Source organism: Petaurus breviceps, unplaced genomic scaffold, assembly GCF_028583685.1.
Source record: "Petaurus breviceps papuanus isolate PSGF00001 unplaced genomic scaffold, PetGlider_PUasm1.0 90740, whole genome shotgun sequence".
In the NCBI taxonomy this organism is placed as follows: Eukaryota; Metazoa; Chordata; class Mammalia; order Diprotodontia; family Petauridae; genus Petaurus; species Petaurus breviceps.
The window spans coordinates 7782595-7806870 of NW_027187330.1; the positions used below are offsets into that span (position 1 = coordinate 7782595).

At 38.5% G+C, this 24276-nt stretch overlaps 1 protein-coding gene across 1 annotated transcript in view; it reads left to right on the forward strand.

Annotated features, from left to right (window-relative positions):
• The window catches only part of FRMPD2 (FERM and PDZ domain containing 2), a 279466-nt gene that overhangs the window by 90285 nt on the left and 164905 nt on the right, over positions 1-24276 (forward strand). The window contains exons 24-27 of the mRNA XM_069067069.1: positions 7257-7404; positions 11844-12058; positions 14108-14206; positions 16144-16493. Of these exons, the coding sequence (XP_068923170.1) occupies positions 7257-7404; positions 11844-12058; positions 14108-14206; positions 16144-16493 (812 nt within the window). The remainder of the gene's footprint in view (positions 1-7256; positions 7405-11843; positions 12059-14107; positions 14207-16143; positions 16494-24276) is intronic.

Here is a 24276-nt window from a genome sequence, read left to right on the forward strand (position 1 = left end):
CACTCTAACAAGGGAGACAACCATGGTTGCTAGACACATATGTCCAGAATATACAGGAGGACAATGCAAGCAGTTTTGCAAGGGAGAACCTGAGTCAGTCCCTGGGGGAATCAGGAAAGGCAGAGTGTAGAAGATGACACCTGAAGTTTAAATGGGACAGGAGGTTTCAAGGGTCAGAAGTTAAGATAGTGATCATTCCAGGCATGGAAGATAGACAACAAAAACGCAGAAAGTGGAGCAAGAGGGTTGTGTTGGAGGAACATTGAGGAAGCTGGTAATGCTGGTCTATAGAGGCCATGGATGACATGGATGTGGATGAAGACAGGGGAGATAGGGAGGACCTAGGTGTGAAGAGCTTTGAATGTCAAGCAGAATAACACCTTTGATTGGAGAGGTAATAAAGAAGTATGGGAGTCTACTGAATGGGAAAGCAGGGGGACATGCTCAGACCTGTGATTAGGGAAATCATTTTCACACCTGTTGGAGGAGGAATTGGAGCGGGAAAAGATGTGGAAAAGGGTGACCCACCTGGAAGTTACTGCGATAATCCATGTGAAAGGTGATGAGGGCCTGAGCAAGGGTAGTGGCTGTGAGAGTGGAGAAAAGGGAAAGTAAATGAGAGATGCTGTGAAAGTAGAAACTCTGAAGATTTTGCAACTGACTTAATATGTAAGGGGTGAGTGTGTGTGAGTGTGTGAGTGTGTGTGTGTGTGTGTATAATATGGTAATCCTGAGGTTACTGGAAGGTAACCTGGATTAACAGATGCTATGACTCCTGACAGTAATTGGGGTATTGGGAAGAACTATAGTTTTAGGGAAGAAAGAAAATGTCTTATTCTTTGAACATGTTGAGCTTGATAGGACATCTAGTTTAAAATATTGAGGCAGTTGTTACAGCTCAGCTCTAGGACTGGAACTGAGGAGGTATATAACGTTCCAGGAGGCATTTACATAGAGTCAGTCAATCAGTAGACATTCATTAAGTGCTTATGAGAGGTTATAGTTGAATCTGTGGGAATTGATGAAATTCCCAAGTGAGAGAAGGTAGAGACCAAAAAAACAAGGCCTCTGAACAGAACTTTGGGGCACACCAACAGTTAGTGGGTGTGATGTAGATGAAGAATAAGCAAAGGAAACTGGGAAGTGGTCAGAGGTGGGAGAAGAAGAACCAGGATGGAGCAGTGTTATGAAAACCCAAGGACAGTTGGGTAAGAGAGGAGCAATCAGCAGTGTCAAATGCTGTAGAGAGGTTAAGAAGGATGAAGACTGAGAATAGATTCTGTTTCATCTTGAGGTTGGAAGCCAGATGGCACAGGATTTAGAAGAGAAGGAGAGAAGAGGAACTGGAGTCTCCAAGTATAATTGGCTTTTCCAGGAAGTGATGGGATCTATAGGATGATAGCTAGTGAGGATGGCGGGGTACAATGAGGGAGAAGGGAGAGATGACCTACAAATTGAGGGATAAAGGAGTGCTTCGTGGAAGAGGTTTCTTCTAATGTTCTCCGAACTTAAGGTTGACAGCTAAATAAAGAAGGAAAGAAATAAGAATGTATTAAACACCTACTGTGTACCAAGAGCTTTACAGCTATTATTTCATTTGAGCTTCACAGCAATCCTGGGAAGTAAGTGCTGCTATTATGCCCATTTTACAATTGAGTAAACTGAGGCAAATAGAGGCTAAATCACTTGTCCAGGGTCACACAGCTAGTATATGTCTGAGGCTGGATTTGAACTCCATATACTCTATATACCACACCACCTAGAAACCAATAACCATCTTTTTTACTTCCTCTTTGAATGGCAGTGTGACTTAATGGAAAGAGCAATGGATTTATCTGGGTTTAAGTTCTAGCTCTGTCTTTAACATTGGACGAGTTATTTTTGCAAAGACTTTCAGTTTCTTCATCTATAAAATGAGAAATTTGGGTGAGAAGGTCCAAGGTCCCATCATGTTCTAGAAAAGAATTAAAATCATAGGATGTGAAATTTAATAATACGGACAAAAACAAACAAAATATCAAAAGCAAAAATAATACCGCCAACTCCAAACTATTTATAATTTGGTAAAAAAGGAAAAGAAAAAGCATATAGTTTAACAATATAATAACTCATTTTCTTTGTGCCCCTTTCCATTGCAGTCATGTACTTATTAGATGTTGTTGCTATTTTTCTATAGCCCAAATAGGTGTTATTGTTTTGATTTTGCTTTCTTTGCATCACTTTCATTAAGTCTTCCTCTAAGTCTTTATCATTTTGTAGTTGTAACATTAATGGGATTTAAGATCTTCCCCACCCATTAATAGTCCTCACATTAGAGCCCATTAAGGGAAGCTTGCTTAGGGGAGGCTTGCTTGTAGGAAGGCTTTCACACCTTTTGTCAGTTTCTAATTAGGTACCAAGTCAGGAGGGTTGTGGTGCCTTCTGACTCAAAGAAGTGTATATATACTCTGAGTTGGTATTTTGCTTTGGGGGCTAGCTTATGAGAAGGATCTTATGATTGCTTGGTAGAGATTCTGAGTGGTTGTATGTTCAGAGCTCCCTGCCTGCTCAGATGTAAAGGCTCTACCGACCCAGGGGTGTATGTAAAGTGTATAGTTGATTCAGGCAGTCAGAGCCCTATATATTGGTCTTTATTTCTCTGCTTGTATTTTCTGTTTGTATTTTCTCTAAGTTCAGGGTGCTGACTCTTCCCCTGAACTAGTGAATGTAATTAAAAAAGATTGTTGACCCCTTAAACAGCTATCTTTCCTAGTAAAGCAGATCTAAGAACTGGTGCTAGCAGCCATCCTGGGGATGCCAGTGTGGTTGCTGCTACAGTAATAACAGTAGTACAGTAGTATTGTGTTAGATTGATATACTACAACTTAGTCTTTAATTGCTGGACATGCAGGCTGATTTCATTTTTATTGGTTACATGTAAAGCCGCTGTGAATATTTTTGTATGGAGTGGTGTTATTTTCTCTGTCCCCTCCCCCTTTCCCTCTAACTTTTTGGTCACATCCTTCAGGTCTAATCCTGTTAGTATTTTGTAACTTGTCCTACTCCTTCCAACAAAGATTGTCCTCCATCAGTTTTCCCTCAGCAGTATACTAGTATGCCTGTTTCCCAATAGACCTGCCAACATGGCATTTCAATAATTTTTAATAATATTTTTGTGTTTAATGGATATAATGTAGTATCCCAAAGATGTTTTAATTGTATCTATTTGATCACTAAAGTGTCCAAACAATTTTCCAAGTGATTACTTATCACTTGTGTTTTTTCTTTTAAGAATTGTCTGTTTATAGCTTTTGTCCTTTATTCACCCAAGGTTTGGATAGTAGTCTTATAACTCTGTTTTAGTTTCTGAAATATACTAGATGTCAAATTTACAGCAACTATATTTGCTTCAAAAGACAATATGGCACAACAGATAGAAAACTGGATTCAGAGCCAAGAATACCTGAGTTTAAGTCTTCTTTGCTAGTTCTGAGACTGTTGACAAGTCAGTGTTCTGAGACATTCTTTTAGACTATGAATTACAGAGAAGGTACTAACCTGCATTGAAAGAGGGAGTTCTGGTCAAGAATGGTGGAGCAGAAGCAGGTCCTCCTCATGGCTCTGGCTTCTACCTTCCCCAATTCATGTAAAAGGGGACTCTCAACAAACTTTGGAACTACAGAACCCACAAAATGACACAGAGAAGCTAACCTCCCACTGAGGACAGCCCAGCAGACCGGCAGGAATAGGCCAGTGCAGCACTCTGGGAGTCAAACCCAGCCCCATACCAAGGTTTTAGCCCCAGGGCGGGCCTGACCAGCCACTGGCCGGTCGGACTCCAGATCAGCAGCAGCTGTGGCTCTTTCCAGGATTATCAACACATATATGCTAAGAACAAAGCAAGAGTTCAGTGCAGTGCAAACTTTGGGACCCAGTAGTTGGGAGTGCTTCGGCTTTGCTCCCAGGGTGAGAAGCTGCTGGGGAGCCATGGGTGTGCAGCCACCCCAACTTGGCAGCTTCAGCTCCTGGCCTGCAACTAGTCTGACGGGTAATCGCTCTTGCTTTAACCTGCTTGGATCTGATCTGGATTGTGGTCTACGGTGGAGGTCCTGGGGTGTGTGACCAGTTTGCCAGAGCGTGTGGAGGCTTCAGCAAGGGCACCCAACTAATACTTCCAGCAGCCGAGAAAACCTCAGCATTTGGTACGAAGCTCCCCTGTCTGGTAGCAGAGTCATGCTGTGGCAAAAAGCCCAGGAGTCAAGTGACTGAGGGGTGACATGACCAGGCAAAGGAAACAAAGCAAAGAGAAGAACCCAACATTAGACTCCATTTTGGGGACAAAAAGGATCAAAGCATGGAAAAGGAGGAAGACAGTGAAGTCAGAACTCCTGAACCAAAAGCTTCTAAGGAAAATACGAGCTGGTTACAGGCCATAGAGGACCTTAAGAAGCAGATAAGAGAAGTGGAGGAAAAATTGGGAAGAGAAATGAGAACAATGCAAGAAAATTAAGAACTGATAGTCAATAGCCTGACTGAAGAAAATAACACCTTAAAAATAGATTAACTCAAATGGCAAAAGAGGCTCAAAAAGGCAATGAGAAGACTGCCTTAAAAAGTCGAATTTGCCAGATAGAAAAAGAATCTCAAAAGCTCAGTGAGGAGAATCATTGCTTCAGAATTAGATTGGAGCAAATGGAAGCTAATGACTTTATGAGAAATCAAGATGCTGTTAAACAGATCCAAACAAATGAAAGAATAGAAGGCAATGTGAAATATCTCATGGGAAAAACCACTGACTTGGAAAATAGATCCAGGAGAGATAACTTAAAAATTATTGGACTACCTGAAAGCCATGATCAAAGAAAGAACCTAGAAATCATCCTCCAAGAAATTCTCAAGGAAAACTGCCCTGATGTTTTAGAACCAGAGGGAAAATAGAGGTTGAAAGAATCAAAAAATCACCTCCTAAAAAAGATCTCCAAAAGAAAACTCCTAGGAATATTATAGCCAGGTTCCAGAGTTCCCAGATCAAGGAGAGAATATTACAAGCAGCCAGGAAGAAACAATTTGAATATTGTGGAAACATAATCAGGATAACCTAGGATCTGGCAGCTTCTGCATTGAGGGATAGAAGGGCTTGGAATGTGATATTCCGGAGGTCAAAGGAGCTAGGATTAAAACCAAGAATCACCTACCCAGCAAAACTGAGTATCATGTTTCAGGGGAAAATATGGTCATTCAGTGGAATAGAGGACTTTCAAGCATTCTTGATGAACAAACCAGAGTTGAATAGAAAATTTGACATTCAGATACAAGAAGCAAGAGAAGCATGAGAAGGTAAACAGGGAAAAGAAATCATAAGGAACTTATCAAAGTTGAACTATTTACATTCCTACATGGAAAAATGATAATTGTAACTGATGAAACTTTTCTCAGTGTGAAAATAGTTGAAGGGAATATATATATATATATATATATATATAGATATATATATATATATTAGGGCATATGGGCATATGAATACATATGTGAATGTGTGTATATATGTTTACAGGTATACATAGATAGAGGGCACAGGACCAATTTAATAGGAAGGGAGGATACATAAAAGGTGGAATTAAGAGGTGAGAGAGGAATATAATGAGAGGAGATGGGGAGAGACAGAATAGGGTAAACTATCTCATATAGAGGAGGCAAGGGAAAATGGTTACAATGGAGGGGAAGAATAGGAAGGCAAAAGGGAAAGGGTCAACCTTATTCTCATTGAATTTGGCTTGGGGAGGGAATGAAATACACACTAAATAGGGTATCTCACCCTACAGGAGAGTAGGGGGAAGGGGATGAGAGGGGAGATGATAGAAGGGAGGGCAGGCTGGGGGGGAGGGAAGTTGGAAGCACCCACTTTTGAAAAGGTATGGGATCAAAGTAGAGAATAGAACAAGCGGGAGGTGGGATAGGAGGGAGGGAAATATAGTCAGTCTTTTACAATATATCTACTATGTTAATGTTTTGCATTAACTACACATGTACAATCTATACCGAACTGCTTATCTTCCCAGTAAGGGTGGGTGACAAGGGAGGAAGGGAATGAATCTGAAATTCAAAGTTTTAAAATCAAATGTTTTAAAATATGTATATATTCTATTATTAATACTATTTTACACGAAATTGGGAAATAAGATGTACAAGCACTGGGGCATAGAAATCCACCATGCCCTACTGGAAAAGTCGAAAGGGGTATGGGAGAAAATATGGGAGTGAGCAAATTGGAGGAGGGGATATCCTGTGGGACTGCTATTTTGGGGCGGTGGGTAGGGGAAAAATGGGGAGAAAATTTGTAACTCAATATCTGGCAGAAATGAATGATGTAAATCAGAAGTTAATAAAGCATTTGAAAATTGGAAGAGGGAGTTCTTCGTATCAGTGAAAACATAAGTCTGATCTCTATCGCCATCTTTATATTTGCTGAATGTATTTTTCCCCTATTCATCTCTTCATTTTCTTTTGGGTTTGTTCTTTTTTGTTACAAGGGATCCTTTGATATAGTGAAAACAATCAAATGAGTAGTATTTCAAACCTGGCTCTTCAACTTACTACCTATAAGTAATTTTAATGCTCTATTCCTCAGTTTCCTTATCAATGAAATGGTGGTCATATCCCATGTCCTACTCCTCTTCCTGTGTTATTACCTGGGACAAATTTCTGGCTGCCGCACCCTAGTTATAAGTCTAGTCTCAATGTAATCACAATCTACAAATTTGCTTTTTCATCCACCCAGCTAATATTAAGTGTTCTCATATGCAGAGTGCCGTGCGAGGCACTGGAGAAGTACAAAGTTTAGATGAGACAGGGTTTTTGTTTTGAAGAATTTATAGCCTAATAAGGGGATGTCATGCAGATAACCATAATATATAGTAAAATATTTGACATGATATATACGTCAAAGAGGCACAGAACAAGATGAAAATCTGGTTGATTGACAGTTATTCATTCCATTAGGAATTCATATTGTCATTCTTGGTCCCAGGCCCCCCTCTTTTGAGACTTGTTGCAGCTCCCTAATTAATTGGACCTGGCCAAAGATTTTCCTAGGTGTAATTTCCAGTCAGGCACCTTTAGAGCTGAGTAAGGAAAAGCAAGTGGGAAAGATTAATTTGGAGCCTAAGCAGTTTGTTCTCCAGGAGATCATGAGAGGGAGAAGTAGAATTTTTTAGGGACGTAAAAGCTCACGCTTGCTATAGGCTACATAAGTTGCATTTATTCCTCCATCCTTGCAGGTTGCAAGGCTGGTTTTAGAAAGGAGAGACCAGAGACCGACAGAGCAGCGTCCATCTGCTGATGACAGAAAGAAAGATGAATGTGTTGCTGTTTCCTTAGCAACAACCTTGCCTGACAACCCGGAGAGCTGCGCCTTGGTGACAGATGGTGAGAGAAGAGGGAATCGAGTGTTACTATTGTCATATTGTCCTGGTGTGGTGTTGAAATAGTGAACTAAAAAAAGGACATGAAAAAATGGTTCTTATTGGTGTTAAAGAGAAAACAGAACGATGCTGATAAGGAACTGGGTATCTTCCCTGATGGGATAGAAGGTACACTAATTAAACGTATTTCTGAAAAGGGTAAGATGCCAAAAATATCCACAAGGCACGATTTTGCTTTTCAGCTTGTTCCAGAAATTGTGGTTTGACTTTGGTTAGATTTGTGTGAAAGTATTTGAGATTAAGATTGGATTTGGAGAGCAGGGTCACTTTTCCATCTTGAAGTACCATACTGGTGCTTTGATTGGTCAAGCCTTTCATCTCTAGTGACCATGATGCAGTTTAGGTGAATATGGTACTTAAGGAGAATTACTCCATCTGAAATGAAGAACAAACACACCCCTCCCCCCATCAATTTACTCAGGAGTAACAGACACATCTCTTCACTCCATGTCTCAGTGCCCTTTGCTGATGAATTTGCTTTGCCCTAAGGGAATGCTAAATTCCATGGCCAGCCATGATTTGATGCTAAGCTGTTTTAAATCTTATTATAGTGGATTTTTTTTTTCAGTCCCAAGGCAGATTCTGCTGTAAATAACAGATTTCAGAGTTGGAAGAGAGCTGACCTGACCCTTTCCAGAGTAGAAATATTCTTTATAATATTCCTAGGAAGTTGTCACTCAATCTTTGCCTGGAAGACCCTCAGTGATGGGAAACACTATTCACTGAGGCAGCCTGTTCTACTCCTGTGCCTTAAGAGGTGGTTTCGAGGAGTCCTAGAACCAGTTTAACATTTGGTAACTCATATTCCAGTGATGAGAGTCTTACCTTAGCTAGACCAATTCACTGGCAACCAGCACACATTTTTTTTGGGTAACATTTCTCAAATAGTCCCCCCAAACTCTCCTTTGATACTGCCTCCATTGTGGCACCTTATACCTGTATCATTGCAATAGCCTGTGGGTTGATCTGGTCTCAATTCTTTCCTCAATCCAGTCCACTCTCTACGAAGCTGTCAAATTGATCTCCCTTAAGCACAGGCCTAACCATGTCACAACTCCTGATTCAATAAACTCAAGTGGCTCCCTAGTAACTATAGGATCAAATATAAAATCTTGTGTTTGACTTTTAAAGCCCTTCATAATCTGTGCCCTTCTTCCTTCCTAGTCTCCTTACATTTTGCTCCTCTCCATGGCACTGGCCTCATTGCTGCTCCTCACACATGGCATTCTACCTTTTCACTCAATACATTTTTTTTTCTTTTTGGAGGGCAATCGGGGTTAAGTGACTTGCCCAAGGTCACAGGGCTATTTTTTTTTGTGTGTATGTGTTAAGTGTCTGAGGCCACATTTGAACTCAGGTCCTCCTGACTCCAGGGCCAGTGCTCTATTCACTGAGCCGCTTAGCCGCCCCACTCAATACATTCTTACTGACTGTGTCCCCTGCCTGGAATTTTCTCCCTTTTCACCTCTGCCTTCTTCTAGCTTCCTTAGTTTCTTTCAAGTCCCAGCTAAAGCCCTACCTTTCCCAGTCCTCCTTAATCATAGCGCTTCCCCTCTGAGACTACCTCCAGTTTATCCTGTATATAATGATGATGACTTTTATATAGTGCCTCCTATGGACTAGGTACCGTCCTAAGTGCTTTACAGTTTTTGTCTCATTTGATCCTCCTAGCAACCCTGGGAGGTGAATGCTATTATTATCCCCATTTTATAGATGAAGAAATTAAGTGACATGCCTAAGGTAACACAGCTAAGAGGTGTCTGATGCTAGATTTGAACTCTGGTCCTCCTGACTCCAGGAATGTGAGTCTAGTAGCATAGTGCCCTCCAGGGTCCCCACTGCTAGCTGCCCAAAGAATATCTTGTTTGTACGCGCTCATTCGTTTGGGAGCTCCTTGAGATAAGGGCCTTCTTTTGGTGCTGATTTTGTATCTCCCATTGATTGACTAGTTGGAAGGCAATGTGAGAGTGCGTCATAGTGGACGCGTTCGTTACTGGACAATGAGAGAAGCGTAGGATTTCTATCCTCCTCTTACTTATACTAACTGTATAACTAAGGACAAATCGCTTCATGTCTCTGAGTCTCAGTTTCTTCATCTATGAAATGGGGACATAATATTTTTTTTTTAATCTCACAGGGCTAAATGACTCAAATGAGATCTGTAAAGCCGTCAGTCTACAAGCATTTATTAAGCATGATTACAAGCCAGGCACTGGAGATACAAAGAAAGATAGAAGACCATCGCTGCTCTCAAGGAGCTCATAGTCTAATGGAGGAGTTTATAGTTGCTATTTTTGTTATTATAAATACAATAACTAGGAAAATTTTCGTGACACTAAACTGAAGCCTATCTCTCTGCAATTTCTACACATTATTCCTAATCCAATCATCTTGGGCAAGAAAAGACAAAGCCCATTATCTTTCATATATTGAATAGTACCTTAATGGGTTTGATGATCATAGAAGAGAGAAAAAAAAGTATTGTTTCCAGTAAAAAGTTTTTTAAAAAAATGAATGATACCTTGAAATCTCTATTAGAGAAAAGATAAAAATTACTTAAAACCTCATTAAGTCGGGGCTGCTAGGTGGTACAGTGAATAGAGCATTGGCTCTAGAGTCAGGAGGACCTGAGTTCAAATCAGGCCTCAGACACTTAACACTTAGTAGCCATATGACCTTGGGCAAGTCACTTAACCCCAATAGCCCTGCCTTCCCACCTCCAAAAAGCAAAACAACAGAAACTCATTAAGTCATTAAAGCTTTAGCAATCACTTAAAATTGTTTTATGCCAAAGCACAGGAAGGTTCTATGATTTTTTGAAAATTTCACCAAGCATAGATTGAAACCATTGTATGATTTAGTAGATTAGTCTAAAGAGGTACTTGAGTCATACTAAGCTTATATCTTACATGTGGTGTACAATGGCTCCAAATGTAAATTGTGGATTAAAGTGTGAATTAATGAGTGAATTAAAAATTACTTAATATAAAAACTAAGTCAAGATATATAAGCAAACACTCAGCAGGGATATATTAGTGAAATTCTCTAATAGCAATGCCCAAAAGTCACCAGCCAGAATGACTGCTTTGGGAAGATATAAGTAATCAGATCCTTCATTCTTGAGAGCAGTTTATATAAGATTCGCACCCCACAACTGAGCTTAGTACATTTGCCTGATCCCCATTCAAGTCTCCATAACTATAGTTTAATGCCATGCAGCCTAATGAGCTCCTCCCTGTTCAAAGTGTTGGTAGAAGGAATAATGCTTAATACATTGGCAGGGACTTGGACCCAGATTCTTCCTGGCTCTAAGCTCAGCACTTCCACTTTCTCAAAAAGTCATCAAATGTTTCAGTTTCCTTATCTGTAAAGTAGGGCTTAATAATGTCCATACACTGAATGCCTACTCATCCTTGCTTGTCCTAGAAGAGTATTCTATAAACCGTAAATCCCTCTAGAACACTGAGCTAAGATCGTTGTAGCATCATCCCAGATCATTCATTCCCATCCCTTCATTTATTGATGAAGAAATTGAGACCCAGAGGGGTTAAGTGATTTGCATAGTTACACACATGGTAAGTAGCTAGAAAGGATTTGAACAGAAGTCCTCTGACCTCAAACCCAGAACTCCTTCCAGCATCCATCAGCACAATTTGGTCTCTCTTTCTGCTACCTATCATCCTGCAGGCAAAATGTTGGTTTCACTGACAGGCCATCTTGCTTTGTGCTAGGTTTTGAACACATGATATCCAAAGGCAACTACTATATTTTTGTTTTTTGCTTTTTGGAGGGCAGTTGGGGTTAAGTGACTTGACCAAGGTAACACAGCTAGTTTTTGTGTTAAGCCTCTGAGGCCGGATTTGAACTCAGGTCTTCCCTACTCCAGGGCTGGTGCTCTATTCACTGCGCCACCTAGCCTCCCCAACAGCTATGTTTTAAGGTCAAATCTGAATAGCAGAACAAAGGGGGGGAGTTCAGCAATAATCCAGAGAATATGGAAGGTAATTCCAATTTTTAGATATAATCCTCTTCTAATATGAATGTTTTGGATTGTTTAGCCCAATCATATGAATTTTTGTTTCATGAAACCTTTTGTAGACTCTTAGGATGGGGGGTAGGTGGGTGAAAAGGTGATGTCAAAGACTAAAGTAGAGTATGTGTGCATGAGTGAACTTTTGCATTCATGCATATAATTTAGAAAAAAAATAAAAATTACAAAACTGATCTTGAAATTGTAAAAATTTGCTTTATGTTTTTGGGGGGTTGTATCTAAAGTTTAGAGCAAAGCTCTTGGACAGTTTCCATTTTGCTTTAGTCACTGGGAAAATAATTGCAATGCTGAAATCTACTGATGAATTTTTTTATTGACTTCTCATCAAACAGATAACATATTTGAGATCACTCTGAAGAAGAACTCCAGTGGTCTGGGTTTCAGCTTCCTCCAGACAGCAAGGGAGAACTCAGATCACCTTAGAAGTTATGTTGTGAGGATTAAGAGGCTGTTTCCAGGGCAGCCAGCTGCAGAGAATGGGGAAATTGCAGTTGGTGATATTATCCTGGCTGTGAATGGAAAGCCTACACAAGGCCTCTCTTACCAGGTATCGGAGCTTATCAAATGATGCTTCTCATGGTAGAATATAATTAAGGTCAAGCTGAATTTCATCAGGCTCACTGCTCTGAAATATTTTTATATCTAAAGATTATAGGTGAAGAAATCCTCTTTGGCTGGAAGGATAGAACAGTTAAGCAGAATAATTATCTGCCTTTAATTTCCTATTACACAGCTTTGGAAATGGGCAGCACTGGGTTAGTATTGATTATAATTAACTTAATTATCACACCACAGACAAAATTCTGACCTGTATACTAAATTTATGCCCTTTAGTGTGTGCAATGGGAAATATTACTTTGGAGGACACATTATGTATGACTCAACTACCAAACACATTAAAATACTGTCTATTTCATCTTCAGCTTCATTGATTGGCCAATTCCAGGGAACTCTAGAATCAATTTCTTTCATTCCTGGGCAATTTAAAAGGTAGCAAATTTAAAATGCTATAATGGTTAGTCTGTAGATTTCTCATTAACCTTGGAATTTAGTGGATTTTTTTGGTATGTAATATAGTTGACTGAAGAATATGGGAAAGGATTTGATTCAAGTGCACGTGGATTGGCTTTTAGGTGCCATTTTTTTCATCTATTTACATAGAGCAACTTTCCTCAGAGATCCTCAGTGTAGCCCATTTCAATTGTTAAAATTTATCTTTACAAATGGAAAAGGGAGGAAACAATGAAAATGAAAAGGAAAAAAAGAACATACCATTTTCAAATATGGGCCAAGTATCTAAAATGAATAGTCTTTGAAAGGAAAATGGTGAAAAGTAATGCTCACTATAGACTATCTCAAAGTTTTGTGCAAAACAGGTATGTGCATGGGCAAATGGTGCCTCTACTTAGAACACCATTATAAGAGGAAAGTCAGAAGTGTGCTGGTGGATGTCTAATAATCAGCTTTTTGAAAAAAACTTTTCACTTTAATTTTGCGTTATTAATATTTTCTCCATCGCTCTCATAAGTCTAGACAATGAACAAAATAGCAAATCAAACCCCTTAATGTTTGCCACTGTCTGAAGTGTGAATGCTCAGGCTGATGAGTTAGCAGGAAAGGTAGAAGAGTCTGACAGGGCAACAGGTAACTTGACACCTAGCTAGATAAGTAGTATAGCACAATGGAAATAATTATGAATCGGAGCCAAAATACTTCCCTCTTGTGTAGTCAGAAGCAAACAATTTTGAAAAAGGACAGGGTCTGGGGGTGGCTAGGTGGTTCAGTGAATAGAGCACCCACCCTGGAGTCAGGAGTACCTGCGATCAAATCCGACCTCAGACACTTTTAACACTTACTAGCCATGAGACCTTGGGCAAGTCACTTAACCCCAATTGCCCCTACCAAAAAAAAAAAAGAAAAAGAAAAAGGACAGGGTCAAAAGAGAAAATAGAATAAGTGGGGGATAGGATGGAGGGAAAGATAGTTAGTCTTTCACAACATGACTATTATGGAAGTGTTTTGCATAACTACACATGTACAACCTATATTGAATTTTTTGTCTTCTCAATGGGGGGGGGAGAAGGGAGAGAATTTGGAACTCCAAGTTTTAAAAATACATGTTAAAAATTATGTTTACATGTTACTGGGAAATAAGATATACAGGCAATGGGGTAGAGAAATCTATTTTGACCTACAAGAAAATAAGAGGAAAGGGGCTAAGAGGGGATAGTGATAGAAGGGAATGTAGACTACGGGAAAGGGTAATCAGAATACACGCCATTGGTGGAGGGGAGGGGAGGGGCGAGATGGGGAGAAAAGTTGGAACTCAAAATCTTGTGGAAATGAATGCTCAAAACTAAAAGTAAATAAATCAATAAAAAAATTAAAAAATAAATAAATAAACAAAATAACTCCCTCTTAATAACATGCATGCCTTTGGGCAAGTCACTTAATCTCTCCAAGCTCTGGATCCCTTATATGTAAAACAAAGAGGTTGGCTAAGATGACCACTGGCATCTTTACTAGCGCTGAACCTGTGACCTAGGGGTACACTAACTCAATAACTGTTGGTAACAGTCCTGACTTTGGCTTCTAGGAAGTCCTTCACCTCCTGAGAGGTGCTCCCGAAAAGGTTACCTTGCGTCTTTGCAGACCGCTTAAAGGTGTACTGCCTGAAATAGACCAGGATTTGCTGGTAAGATGAAATACTATATGTTTAGACCAAATTGTCCTGATTTGGAAATTCAGATGCATATTTTAAGAACATTTATTACCCTTACTTGTATGTGAAGGGAAAGGCTTCAATAGCGAATTTCTTATGGGGATATTAATGGACCTCCCCTCCCCCCCATCCCCATTATAAATGTAAAGAATCTGTTAAAAAGACATTGTTGTATTTTTGTCTTTCCATTCAGGTTCTCCTTCTGTTCCTTCCATTCCCTTATGCCATTCTCCTTTTGTAGCTATTTCGATACCTGAGTCATCTAGAACCAGACTCAGCAGTGTCGTCTCAATTTATACTTACGTTTTATCATTAGCTGTATAATCTAAGCTTGAGTAGAAGGATGGAATCTTTTAAAAGTAAGAAACAAAAGCCACCGAAGAGGCGATTCACCCACTTAAAATGAGTACACATTTCTACTAAGAGAGATTAAAATGGAAAAAAAAAAGTTCTTAGCCTTTGTGTAGGAGGAAGCATTATCATCAGCAAAAGCATTTATCAATTATGTCACTCCGTTATTTTACGTGTCAGGCACTGTGCTGAGTAAGCAAAGAAAGGTGAAAGACAATACTTGTCATCAGGGAGCTTACAGTCCAACGGTATGATGCTGTGCGACCAAAAAAAAAAATCATAGGCCCTTTCTTTCCTTTTAGGAGTTTCTGGTTTATGAGATAATTATCTAAATGGTATAGAGGAAACTAAAATAGAATGGAATAAAGATATATAATTCCTCAGATGTTCCAGATATGAGAGATACGAAGTAAGGAAGGAAAGAAGAAAGGAAGGAAGGAGGGAGATAGGGAGGAAAGAAGAAAAAGATGAAGGAGGGAAGCTAGGAAGAAAGAAAAGAGTAAGGGAGTGAAGAAGGAAGGAATGAGGAAGGGAGGTAAGAAGGAAGAAAGAATGAAGGGAGGGAGGGGAGAAACAGAAGAATAAAGAAAGAGAGAAAAGGAATGAAGGAATGCTAGAAGGAAGAAGGAAAGGAAAAAGAAAGGAGGAAGGAAGGGAAGGAAGGAAAAAAAAACCCATTTATTAAATGCTTACAATGTGCCGAAAAGAGACAGTTCCTGCTTTCTAGGATTTCATGTTCTAATTGGGAGACAACAGCTGCAGGATGGATAGAATGACCCAGTGTTCCTTTGGGTGTAATGAAAGCGTAGATGTCAAGGCCAAGGCTTACTTAGAGTACATCAGCAGGTCAGATGGCAATGCCCAAGGATCTGAAGGACAGCATAATGGTAGGGCAGATCATCAGACCCAATTGTCTATAGGACACAATAACAAGGCCTATAATAAGAGTTGGTGTTCCTCCATCTTACTAGAAGGATTATAGTTCATGATTTTTTGAAAATCAGTTTTCACCTACCACTATTCAGTTGTGTTTGAGTTGGTGGCAACACACTCAGGGCACATCAGCAAAGAGATGAAGAAGCAGGACTGGAAAGACGGAGAAACTGAATAGAAGTTACAAATGAGTTCCAGGAGTCGTGAGTGGTAGAAAGTATAAAGGGGGTGGCTAGGTGGCACAGTGAGGATCTGAGTTCAAATATGGCCTCAGACACTTAACACTTACTAGTGTGACCTTGGGCAAATCACTTAACCTCAACTGCCCTCCAAAAAAGAAATAAAAAAAAAAGGGGGAAAGAGAGAAACAAAAAAAAAAAAAACCCAACCCAAAACCATAATGCCAGGAGACATGATGAATAGAAGGATGGTGCAGAAAAAGATGAAGAAATGTTTGAGAACTGAGAAGGAAAGTCCAGAGAAGGAAAAGTGGCTCTGTTTTATTTAGACTCTTAAAAAAGAGGGATCTGAGATGGTAAAGAATTTGAGTCAAGAAACATTTCTTAGAAATTTGCCCAGAGAAAGAGATAGGTTCAGGTTTTAATTCCTTTCAAAAATCCTAACAGACACCGACGCCCTCTCCAGGCAAAGAATTTATCAGGGCTGAATGCCTTACTCTGGAACACAGGAGCAACTTGAATCCAGGTAATAGTGAGAAGGATAGTTCCTCACTGGAATCAGAGGAAGATGTGGATTCTAAGGCAGTATCTTTCCATAAGGCCACTGATGAGGAAGAGTGGGGCTCTGATGAAGGCAAAGAGAGACCTTGGCATACATTGTTAACTCATCCAGATGTTTCCCACGAGTATTCATGGAGTCATCACCAAGAAACTGCTGTTCCAGAATTGGTTTCCTCTTTAGAAGAAGACGTAAGACAAAACTGCTACTCGGTTTGTGATATAAGGATACCAGAAAGGTAAGAATGAATAGATTTGCAGGTACTTTGGGTATTGGATAAATTTCATTACTGGAAAAAATAATGAACATTAGCTCCATGTGTGACTTTGAACAAGTCATCTTGTCACTCCGTGTTTTAGTTTCTTCATCTGGGGAATAAAAAGGACTGGTACTAAATTGTTCCCAAAGTCTTTTTCAACCCTGATCTTTCATCATATTGTAATGTGTAAAGCACCGATAGATTGTAAGGTACACAAGAGCAGCCATTGAGTTTTATTTATGGAATCGTTGCAAAATGTTTAATGCTCTGCTAGAGGAGGGAAGGAATGCAAGTGAAGTATAAAAGATAAGACCTGTCCTCAAGAGGCTTGCAGTCTGCTTGAGACGATAGGACTAAAGCAAGTAAAAATACAAGTGTTCTATTAATTGGTTGAGATTCCCAGACGGCAGAAAGGTATGTTTTCATTCATCATGTAGTCTCTCCTATTTGTTGTTGTGCTTTCTCCCATGCCTAGAATGCTTATCTGGAATGTTAGAATCCTTATCTTCATCTCCTGCCTTGTTTCAAGTCCCAGCTAAAATCCTACCATCTCCAAGAAACCTTTCCTGATCACTCTTGATGCTAGTGTCTTTCCTCTGTTGATTGTCTCCAAATTATCCTGTAATATCTATATGTAGTTGCTTGTGTGTTGTTTCTTCCCATTAGATGGTACATTCTTTGATAGCACAGATTGTTTTTTGACTTTCTTTGTACCCCTAGAACTTAGCATAGTGCCTGATGTTGGAGGGGCAAGCATATAAGGTCTGATGTTTGTATTGAGCCCATAATAGGTGCTTAATAAAAGCTTGTTCCCTTGACTAAATTAGGGATGACATTCATAACTAAATGAAATTTTCAGAATTTGGTATTCTTAGCATCCTTAAGGGATTTTTCTTTATTTTCCCAATTTTTTAGGAAATTACTTATTTTATTTTTAATTTATGAAATAAAACAAGCATTTACATAGCATAGTAAAATAATAAAAAGATGATTGCCTATGAAATTACAAATATTTCATGTACAACCCATTATTCCTTTTAAATATATAATAAATTTATCATGTATTTTTTTCTTTTTTTTCCTCCCTTCCCCACCCCAGAGATGGCCACCGTTAGACACAAATATGTGTGAATGTGCATAAATCTCTATATACAAATAGACATATATGTGTATATATATATATGTAAAATCATTCTGTACATGCTTCTATTTATCAGTTTTTTCTCTGGATGCAAATAGCATCTTCTTGTCTCTTGTAGTTAATTTGGGTTTTTATAACAGTGAAAATGACTTTTTCATTCAGAGTTGCTCTTAAAATAACATTGCTATTACTGTATACAACATTTTCTTGGTTCTGCTCATTTTGTTCATTATTTCATGCAAGTCTATCCATGTTTTTTTCTAAAATCAACAAGTTCATCTTTTCTTATAGCACAGTATTCTATTAATATGATAGTCATTTCTGGTCTGTAATTTTAAGTCTGAGCACTTATCCTTAAAACCATGACCAAGAATTTGTTTGTCTCAACTTTATCATTTAACTTTTTGTATATGTGCTTATTCACAGAAAATGTGGGTTACTAGTTCTCTGGCTTTTTGTTGTTGCTGTTGTTGTTTGGGATCTGGGATTTCCTTTACAATGCGTACCAGTAATTGATTTGCAACTTCTCATCTTCAAGAATCACCAAGGGGAGGTAATAAGACATTATTGGTGACTTGACCAGTCACATAGTCAGGAGGTCTCAGAGGTAAAACTTGAACCCAGATCTTCCTGATTCCAAGGCCAGGTCTTTCTATCTATTATAGTACATTGCTTCTCTCTTATTCTTACCTTAGTGGAAATTGTTTCAATGCAATTGAATTGAGTTAAAAAAACTATGTTAAAATCTCTATGGATGAAAGATAAAAAGAAAGGAAGGAAGAGAAAAAGAAAGAAGGAGGATTTTAAAAAAGTTTACAATGTAGACCAAGGGGTTCTTAATTTTTGTGGGTCCTGGACCACTCTGGCAATCTAGTGAAGTCTGTTGACCCCTTCTCAGAAGAATGTTTTGTTATCTACATCCATAATTTAAGGAAATACTAAATTTCACTTAGAGTCTCATAAAAATAAAGAAGTAATATTTTTCCCTTTCAGCTTCTCAAACTGCCTAAAAACCTATTCATAGCCTCTCTGCCAAGAGTCTGTAGACTCTATTTTAAGAACCCCTGAATACATAAATCTATAAAAGTTATAAAACAATACAGCACAGCAGCATGATTCAGTCCCAAAAGGAGTTCTCTCATGGGCTGTAATCAGCACTTTGTACAAGTCACTGAAGTGTAAAGATTCTGGTGGACATTTTAAAAGAGGTACTATTGGACTCCTAACGGACACCTAGCTAAACTGTTAGCAGGGGCTTAGGTACTTCCTGGGACCTAGTGGTATCAGCCATGGCCAGGAGGGGGCAGCAGATGGCTGACTGAAGCAAGGTCTCACTAATGGCAACCACCATCATCTGGAAGGGGTGAAAGGGAAAGGAAAGGAAGGGAAGGGAGAAAATGTATTACCTGAAGCCCAAGGGCTTACTGACTTTGTCCTCTTTGATAAAAGGCCGAATCTCAGCTTTGTAGTGAGAACTAAGCACCCACGTTCTTTAGTGAGGACTTCTTAAAATGCTCAACTGTCAAATGATTTTGAGCATCAAAAAGAATCAGGGAAACCAAGTATGTGGGTCAGCTAACTTGGAGGACATTGAATTTGTACACTCCTTGAGGGCAGTTTCATTTTTGACTTTCTAACCCCCAATGCCTGAAGACAGTGAGGCATTGTGGGTAGGGGGATGGTTTTAGAGCCAAGAAGACAAGGGGTCAGTTCCTGCCTCGCCGCCTGAATGTATGTATATATGCATCTATGTATATATGTACACATGCATATACTATACTTATAACATTACATAAGAAATATAATATATAAACTATTACATGCATGATAGGCATATATGTATATGCACATATACATATATTATAACATAAAGTTAGATATAACAATATATGTTAATTATACATTACATGATATATAGTATATTCCTAAATGTATATACAGCTACATATATTATAATATAAAATTAGATATAATGTGGCATGTAAATTACATATTACATTATGATATAAGTATATTCCTATAGGTATATATACATATGTTATCGTGCAAATTATGTATTGCATATAAATTATGTATTACATATATGATATAATATATTGATGTATGTATATATACACATATATACATATGTACATTTTGATAACTATTTTAATATAATTAGTTTCTCTGGATAATCATATTTATTTTTATTTTATTGCATTTAACAACATTATTCTGGATAGGGGTCTATGAGTTTTAACAGGTTGCCAAAGGGATCCATGATACAAAGCAGGTTGAGAACTCCTACTTTAAGACTACAAGTTATATAGGTGAGGTGTGGAGATATCTAGGTCTGGATCAAAAACAAAATAAAACAAAAAACAAATTGAAACATACTGAAATACATAATGGCCGGCATAATCCTTTCATACAGCAGGCAATTAATGGCAGTTGAACTGAATTGAATTGAATTCGTGGTTTCTGTTTAATTCTAAGCCTTGCATTTACTTTGCCACGTGAGTCTATCCAGTAGTTGATGTGGAGCTGGTAGTTTCATGTGAGAGACAAATTATTCAAGTTCTTCTAAATAAAGATGCTTATCTACATCTCTGATTGTTATTAATCATTGGGCTAGTCATCCCTCCAAATGGTTCCTGGAAATTATGTCAAAAGAGAAACAATCCTAAAGTAGATTATATTTTCCCAGAGGAAATTTGGAACTTGTGTTCCTGACCAGAGGCTTGTTATGACATAAATTGTAGGTATGATGAAAAGGTTCAAAAAGCAAACACACAGCAAATTTGATCATGACTCTCACCAGCTCGTAAAATTTCAGTAGCTCCCAATTGCTTACTTACAGAATAAAACCCTAGCTATCTAGCAGGATGTTCACTGCCCTCTGTGATGTGACCCTAAACTATTCTTTGAGCTTTAGCTACCACTACTCTTTTTAATCGAAACTGGTGGTTCAGACAAAGTGGATGCACTGTTGTCCTTTTCCTATATCCATATTCATATCCCTATCCCTATCTATATCTGTATCTGTATCTTTATCTATCTGCCCGTCTCTCTGTATGTGTTTATTGTCTGCCACATTAGAATGTAAACTCCTTGTGAATAGGCATGATTTCATTCTTTATAATTATGTGCCTGGCACCTAGAAAAGTGATTGGCCGTAGCAGACATTAATGTTTATTAGGTATGTTTCTGTAGCATATTATGGCTCACAAAGCATTTTCCTCATTACTACCCTGAAATAGGCAGTACAAAAATTATTACCCCTATTATATGTACAGATAAATTGAAGTTCAGGGAGGTCAAGCAATAAGCAATTGGCCAAGGTTCTTTAAGTCCCAACTCAAATCCTATCTTTTACTGGAAGCTTTCCTAATCCACTCTTGAATCTAGTGCCTTCCCTTTTTCAATTATTTCCTATTTATCCTGTATATAACTTACTTTGTATATGTTTTTTTGCATGTTGTCACCCCCATTAGATTGTAAGTTTTTGAAGTCAGGGACTGTCTTTTGTTTCTTTTTGTATCTCCAAACTCAACATAGTATGTGTCACATAGTAAGCCCTTAATAAATGTTTGTTGATTGATTTATAGGTACAAAGTGTCAAAGTTAACAATGAAACCTAGGTTTTCTGGCTCCTGCCTTGAATGTCCTTTTTCTACAGTGTTATACAACAAAAATATCTATTGATTCTCATATTTACTTATCCAGGTCAAGTTTTCTCCTAACCTCAAAACTCATGTGTCCAATGGCCTCTTGGACTTCTCAAAGTGTATGTCTTGTAGTCATCTTAAATTCAACATGTCCAAAACTTAACATCCTTCTCTCCTAACCCCATCTCCATCCCCTTGTAAATTTCGTTGTTACTGTCATGGTACCACCAGCCTCACAGTCACCCGGACTTGCCACTGAGGCGTCAACCTTAGCTCCTCACTGTCTCTCACCCCTCATATCCAATAGATTGCTAGTTTATCTATGTAAAACTACCAGTTCAAGCCTTAGTAGATGTTCTTAATGAGTAATGGTAATTACTTAATGAGTGTCTGTCAGCTCATATTCTGATTCTGTGCCTTTCACTTCAACTGGCCTGATCAATGGACAAGTGAGAGTTTTTTGGTAATATTTCTTGTGTATGTCCACTTCTGTCCTCTAACACAGCCACCAGAGTGGTGCAGGTCCTCATTACTTCATACTGGAACTATTGAAATAGCCTTTTGGTTGGTCTCCCTGTCTTAAGCCAATTACCATTCCAGTTCACATTCTACTCAGTTGTCAAATGAGTCTTCCTAAAACACAGATTTGACCATGTCTTCCCTACAAAATCACCTAACTCCTGGTTTCTTATTAAGTCTAGGATCAAATATGAAATCCTCTGTTTGGCAGTGAAAGCCCTTCCAACCTGGCACCCTCTTACTTACCCCATTTTCTTATGCCTCACTCCTTTTGCACATTCTGTGATTCAGTGACCTTGACCTTCTTGTCATTCCTTACGCAGGACACTCCACCCCTAGGCTCTAGGCATTTTCACTGCTTGTTCCTTATGCCTGGAACTCTCTTCCTCTTCATCTCTTCCTTTTGGCTTATGTGGTTTCTTCCAAGTCCAAGCTAAACTCTCTCCTACGAGGAAGTCGCTTTAATGTCAGTGCCTTCTTTCCCATGATTATCACCAATTTATTCTGTATATAGCTTTTTTATATGTAGTTGTTTCATGTTTTCATCTCAATCAGACTATGATCTCCTTGAGGAAAGAAATAAGTATTTATTGAGTACCTACTCTGTATCAGATATTATACTCAGTACTTTACAAACATTGTCTTATTTGATCCTTACAATAATCTTGGGAGGTAGGTGCTATTATTATCTCTGTTTTCCCAGATAAGGAAACTGAGGCAAACAGAGGTTAAGTGATTTTCTTAGGCTTGCAATCTGGATTTGAATTCAGGTCATCCTTACTTATTCAGGGCTCTATCCACTGTGCCACTTAGCTGTTCTCCTTGAGAGTAGGGACTGTGAGGCTGATTTTTTTTTCCTTCCTTTCTTTGCATTCTCAGTGCTTAGCTGCATAATGAATGCGTGGTAAATGCTCATTGACTGACTAAGGGACCTAATGTACTACAAAGTGCACATGTAGTTAAGTACTTTAAGAATCCATTCTTTCATTGGTCTAGTTACTCCTTCCTGTAATATACATCACAACTGTCTATGCCTTAATAGTGTCCATGAATGGAAGAAAGAATTTAGTATCTAGTGACCACCATTGTAGTAATTAAACTCTGAATTTAGCTAGATCAATCTACAGACAATCAATACATAATCTGTTGTCAAGCCCATACGTGAACTTTTCCAAGCCTGGGGGGGATGTCTGAGAGGTTGTGTTCTACTGCCAGATCCTTTGGGAACCCACATTACCTCTAGTCCATGCAGAAGCATCAATTAATCCATGAACATTGACTAATTTTAATTAATTAATTTTATTTTTAATCTATTATTTTATTTATATTTTATTTGTAATTTATTATTTTATTTATAATTTATTATTTTATTTGTAATTTATTAAGCACCAACTATGTACAAAGCAATGGAGATCAGTGGAGGAAAACCTACACATGGCAGCTAGGTTTAGAGCCTCACCATTTCTAGGATCAAATTCAAGCGACTCTGGTTTGCATTTCAAACCCTTAATAAACTGGTCCCAATTCATCTTTCCAGGAATATTAGTCATTACTCTCCTCGATTGTTGCTGCTCCTTGAACATAGCATTCCATTTCCTGACTCTGAGCCTTTGCATGAACTATACCTGATGCCTGGAATGTCCTCCATCCTCACTTCTGCTTCTTAGAGTCCTCCGTTCAAGCGCTACTTCCTACATGAAGCCTTGTTCCTTATTCTCCCCATCTGCTAGTGTCCTTCTCCTGACATTACCTTATACTTGCTTGGCATAGATTTTCTTTGTATTTAGATGCTGTCTTTCTTAATAGAATATAAATTTGTTGTGGGCAGGGAATATTTCATATTTGACTTTGTATCCCTAGTATTTAGCGCAGTTCCTGGAACACAGAAGGTGCTTAATAAATGCTTACTGATTGGTTGGTCAGCTCATCCTAGACTGCTCAATAGCCTCCTGTGTGATTTTCTTGCTTCTAGTCTCTCTCTTCTCCAATGTACCCTCTAGAGAAGCATAAAAATAATCTTTCTAAATCCCTGATCTGACCAGTTAGTTCACTTGGCTGCTAAGGAATTGCTCTTGCTTCCTGATTACCTAAGGCTAAAATAGCAACTCTGTCTGCCATTTGAAGTGCATCATAATCGCCTTTCCTAATTTGTTTCAAATTACTCTCTTTCATGTACTTGACAATCCAGGAAGAAAATAATGGTGGTTCTGTCTCCTAAAATTATCTTGTATTTATTTATCTATTTACCTGGTATATCTTAGAATGTATACTCCCTTAGGTAAGAAACTTTTTTTTTCCATTGTATTTCCTAGCACTTACCATAGTGCTTCGAAATTATCGTGATTATTACATTCTTTTTTGTTCTAGCACTTACCATAGTGCTTCGAAATTATCAAGTAATTATTACATTCTTCTTTGTTCCAGCACTTACCATAGTGCTTTGAAATTATCAAGT